General features: G+C 36.4%; 1 protein-coding gene across 2 annotated transcripts in view; it reads left to right on the forward strand.

Moving 5' to 3' along the window:
• Positions 1-5,711, forward strand: part of COBLL1 (cordon-bleu WH2 repeat protein-like 1) — a 166,433-nt gene that overhangs the window by 106,751 nt on the left and 53,971 nt on the right. For both annotated transcript variants that reach the window (XM_010858955.1, XM_010858954.1), the window contains exon 3: positions 3,616-3,817. In XM_010858955.1, coding sequence (XP_010857257.1) covers positions 3,616-3,817 — 202 coding nt within the window. The remainder of the gene's footprint in view (positions 1-3,615; positions 3,818-5,711) is intronic.

Genomic DNA, 5,711 nt, shown 5'->3' on the forward strand with positions numbered 1-5,711 from the left:
CTCTCTTGCTTTTTCTATGATCCAGCGGATGTTGGCAATTTGATCTCTGGTTCCTCTGCCTTTTCTAAAACCAGCTTGAACATCTGGAAGTTCATGGTTCACGTATTGCTGAAGCTTGGCATGGAGAATTTTGAGCATTACTTTACTAGCGCGTGAGATGAGTGCAATTGTGTGGTAGTTTGAGCATTCTTCGGCATTGCCTTTCTTTGGGATTGGAATGAAAACTGACCTTTTCTAGTCTTGTGGCCACTGCTGAATTTGCAGGCAGTATCAAATCCCTTTGTATTTTTGTCTGTTACAGAACTTACTGATCTTTTGCTTTTATTATCTGCCCACAAATATTTTCTAGAGAGAATTGGCCTCTGGAATTAAGTAAAAGTTGAAGCTGTAATTATAGAATGAGAGAATAAGGTCATAAAGAAGATCTGTAACTTTTAGTTGCTTTTCCAAGAGTTGTTTATTAGAAAATATTTAGGCAGTGAATTCAAAAGTTTTAGTTACCATGCAACTTTTTTTGCTGTGAAATCTGGTATAGTGTGCAAATTATAGGTGACCACTTTGACTAAAGGAATAAAATTTGCATATCACAGATAAAAATACAATAATTCATTAAGGCATATCAGAAGAGTTAGAGTGTCAAATTGTTCTTTAAAAAGTTTTTAAAGTATCTTTTTCCCTAATAGATAAAAAATGGTAGCATAAAAATAGATTAACAAAACAAAAACAAAACTTTATACTAATCACTGTTTTTGTCTTGCTAATGTTCAGTGTTTCTGGCAGAGATTCTAGAAGGACTGTACATTTAACAAGTAAAAGATGTGAAGTATAAAGTTTAGAGTTTTTAACATGTATTAACTCGCACATTTATATATATATAGAGAAAGGAAAATATAATCTGAACATAATACCATTTACTCATAGACTACAGTGGACATGTCTCCATTGAGTTGGCACTGAAAATTCTCTCCTCTTCCAGCTTATATGTATAAGGATTTATAATTTATAATTATTTTGTATAAATATTTTGTATTTATAATTACATTGTATTTATTTAGACATTACCTAATTCTTCTTAACTTTATTTACTATCAGGGAAAGAAGTACCATTTTCCAGTCTAGAATTGGTATTTAGCATCAAATTGCTATCATAGAGTACTGTTACCAAAAAATAAACTTCAACAATACTCTTATGCTAGTCTTTCTCTGGATGAAATTGAGTGTGTACTATCCAAAGCCAAAATTTGGGCAATTATAGAAAATTTATGTATGAACATACTAGGTAGCTCAAGAGAAGGAAATAAAAATCCTAAATATTACTGTACAAGCCTTTAATAAAGACATACGAAACATATTTGGGGGACTGAAACATATTACAGAGAACTTTCTTTTTTTTTTTTTTACTGAGGGACTTATTTTTTATTTATTCATTTTTCTTGGCATATATATAATGGGTACAACTAGTATGTGGGAGAGAGAAAAGTGAGTGCACCATTATGAAAAATGCCTCTTTATCCCGTAACAAGTGGAATGGCCTAAGAATGGGCAACAACCGCAGAAGCTGAGGGTGAGGTAGGGAGCTGAACTCAGGGGATGGTTTGAAAATCTGTATAAAGTATTTGACCTCAGGACCACGGAATGTCAGACAACTAATTCTTCCCCAGCAGGATACTTCCTCTCTGGAACCAGAGAGGCTACAGACCTGGGAATTCCACCTAGGAGACGGGGTAGGTGCATATGGGAGCAGATGTACTAAATTAAAAATAGCGTACTGAACAGTGAGGTTTTTTAGTCTCATTTCGCTGTCAAGTTTCTAAAAGACTGGTAGCTGTTCATAATCTAGGTAAGAAATTGGAGAATTATCTTTTATTGACATTTATACTTACCTTTGGGGTGGGGGGAAGCTGGTCACCTGATTACCCTCAAGTGAAGCCCATCAACCTGTAAACCTCAGTTCACAAAAATAAGACTTTTAGACAGTATTTTATTGCCTCAGTCTTGAGTATGAGCTAACAGCTTAGGACCTCCAGACATTTGCAGAAAGCACATAATATAAAAGATTTTTTTGGTATGCTTTCCTCAAATGCTGACAATTAAGAAAGAGTTTGAGACCACACAATTCTGTTTATTTTTCTTGCTATATGTATAATGGGTACAGCTTGTATGTGGGAGAGAGAAGGGAGATGAAGTGAATGAAAACAAGTCTGTGTCAGCAGTTGGAATCTGTGGAAAGGGAAGCAAAAAATTAAGTGTTCTGAATCTCAAGTCGAATTAGCAATTCCATATAGAAATAGGTTCTGTATTACTATTAGTGTTGAACACTTAATCACTGTTTGAAATTTTATCATACATTTACTTGGTTATTTTTTCACTGTCTAGCACAAGAGTTCCTAAACTTTTTTCTGTCAAGAGCCAGTTAGTAAAAAAGTATTAGGTTTGGGGGGCCCTACAGTCTCAGTCACATCTACTCAAATCTGTCATTATGACACAAAAGTAGCCCTGCTGCTAAGCTGCTGCTAAGTCGCTTCAGTCGTGTCCGACTCTGTGCGACCCCATAGACGGCAGCCCACCAGGCTCCCCCGTCCCTGGGATTCTCTAGGCAAGAACACTGGAGTGGGTTGCCGTTTCCTTCTCCAATGCATGAAAGTGAAAAGTGAAAGTGAAGTTGCTCAGTCGTGTCCGACTCTTAGCGACTCCATGGACTGCAGCCCACCAGGCTCCCCCATCCATGGGATTTTCCAGGCAAGAGTACTGGAGTGGGGTGCCATTGTCTTCTCTGAAAGTAGCCCTGGATATTATATAAACAAATAAGCTTCGCTGTGTGCCAATAAGCTTTTATTTACAAAAACAAGACTGTGGACCCACTTTGACCGGCAGACTGTAGCTTGCTGACACTTAGTCTAGTCCATCTGGTAGTGTTTTGGGTATATGAGAGAAGGTATGCCATAAAGTTGTACCCTGTCGCCAATGCCTAGGGATATTAAATGCTGTTTGAATGAATTGAAGAAGTCTGTGTGACACTTTTCGTTAGGATTTTGTGGCCTTCCTTATGTAGATTCTATGCTTTCTAAAGACCAAAAGTGACAATACTGTATTCTTATCAGAACCAATTTGTAAGCTAAAGATTGGTCATATTCCAAGTGACATTGTAAAGGAGCATCTGCTAAGTTAAGTGACTGCTTTTGGGTAAAGAAGATCTTTTCCTTCTCCTGAAATCTATGATATGAAGACAATTTGGCAGATAAAATATACAGAATTTTTAAACCAACACAAGGATCCAAGTTTTCTTGAATACTACTTAGAATTTTTAAACTATTATAATTTTGTCTGCTTAAATATAATATCTTGTAGTTAGCTTTTTAAGCAGCTTTCACAGTATTCTGTAGGCTTGTTTTATCTGCTGAAGACAAGAAAAAAAGGAAGGTTAGTCACACAGTTGTGTCCGACTCTCTGTGATCCCATGGACTGTAGCCCGGCAGGTCCTCTGTCCATGGAATTCTCCCGGCAAGAGTACTGAGTGGGTTGCCATTCCCCAGAGGCCCCATAAAAAATGCTTGAAACAATAAATTGAACAGGTAATGAAACTGCTCCATGATCAGCACTACTCTTGTTTTACAGTAAACCTATGATGGACTTGCTGATTTTCCTCTGTGCACAATATCACTTAAATCCATCAAGTCACACAATTGATCTGCTCTCAGCTGAAAAGAACCCCATTAAATTTAAGCCAAACACACCGATAGGGATGCTGGAGGTGGAAAAAGTAATTTTAAAGCCAAAAATTCTGGATAAGAAGAAACCTACACCTTTAATACCAGAGGTAAGATTTTCATAGTAGATTTTGACATGATACTAAGTTAAGTTTTAAAATCATTCTTTGCAGCTCAGTGTAAATGAAATAAAATTTGCTTTTCCTGGTCTAATTCGGTGTAAGTATGGCTATCGTGTTTGCCTGGACCTTTTTGCTTAGGATTCACTTGGTTGTTTATCCTTGGATTAACTAGGATTTGGGGAATACTTTAGATTTTAGATGTGCTAAAGTGATCTTTTTGACAGTATCAGAATCTGACAGTTATGAAAGATCTATATTTTGAGCTATTCTTTTAAAAAGTATTTTACATTTTTTTAAAAAGGCTTTAGAATTCTTGAATACAAATTCCTCTAAGAATTAAAAATAATTTTTTTTTACTTCTCTGTACGTGGTAAGTGGTGGTTGTAACTTTTTAACTTATAAATTATTGTTAATTTGAGCTGCATGATGGCTCGGTTTTCTGTAATGTATGGATTTTAAGCAAAAATTTTTTACCATAGTGATAATATCATTCATTAGTTCTCCTTTATAAAATTGTTCTCTTTCCGTAAGCAAACAGAGGGTAGAAGTAATGGGTTTCTAGAAATACTCTTTCATTAGGAACAACATAAACCACTTTTAACTTTAAAAAATATATAAAGGTTTATTTTTAATATTAGTTCATTTACACATGACTTGAGTACATACATTCTCATATTTTCTTCATATTCTTATGAGAAGGTTTTTTTTTTCTTTTTAACAAAAATGGTACCTTTTATGGACAATACTAAAAATCCTTTGCTTTCTACAACATTTGATTGAATATTAAATATTAGGATATTGGGCTATTTTCCATAAAGATATGTATACTATTTATCTAGATGGAAATTGTATTATTTATGCTGTAGCATTTGACTATATGTGGTATTTTAGGAATATATGTTAAACTTTAAAGATCTGCAATCTGTAAGTTTCATTTAACGTGGTCATGTTTCTAAATTCCATTTACATACAAAATTTAATTCAATTGCATTAAAATATGGAGGTGCTTAAAATCTTCTTGGTAATTTTGAGTTAGCAGTATTAAATATCTAAATGAGGACTATTATACTATTCTTTACTAATATATTAAAATTAACCAAAGTACTAATAATAGTAGTGACAACAATCAGATCAGATCAGATCAGTCGCTCAGTCGGGTCCGACTCTCTGCGACCCCATGAATCGCAGCACGCCAGGCCTCCCTGTCCATCACCAACTCCCAGAGTTCACTCAGACTCACGTCCATCGAGTCAGTGATGCCATCCAGCCATCTCATCCTCTGCCGTCCCCTTCTCCTCCTGCCCCCAATCCCTCCCAGCATCAGAGTCTTTTCCAGTGAGTCAACTCTTCACATGAGGTGGCCAAAGGAGGTGGAGTTTCAGCTTCAGCATCAGTCCTTCCAAAGAAATCCCAGGGCTGATCTCCTTCAGAATGGACTGGTTGGATCTCCTTGCAGTCCAAGGGACTCTCAAGAGTCTTCTCCAACACCACAGTTCAAAAGCATCAATTCTTTGGCGCTCAGCCTTCTTCACAGTCCAACTCTCACATCCATACATGACCACAGGAAAAACCATAGCCTTGACTAGACGAACCTTTGTTGGCAAAGTAATGTCTCTGCTTTTGAATATGCTATCTAGGTTAGTCATAACTTTCCTTCCAAGGAGTAAGCGTCTTTTAATTTCATGGCTGCAGTCACCACCTGTAGTGATTTTAGAGCCCAGAAAAATAAAGTCTGACACTGTTTCCACTGTTTCCCCATCTACTTCCCATGAAGTGGTGGGACCGGATGCCATGATCTTCGTTTTCTGAATGTTGAGCTTTAAGCCAACTTTTTCACTCTCCACTTTCACTTTCATCAAGAGGCTTTTGAGTTCCTCTTCAC

Source organism: Bison bison, unplaced genomic scaffold (assembly GCF_000754665.1).
Source record: "Bison bison bison isolate TAMUID 2011002044 unplaced genomic scaffold, Bison_UMD1.0 scf7180017864452, whole genome shotgun sequence".
In the NCBI taxonomy this organism is placed as follows: Eukaryota; Metazoa; Chordata; class Mammalia; order Artiodactyla; family Bovidae; genus Bison; species Bison bison.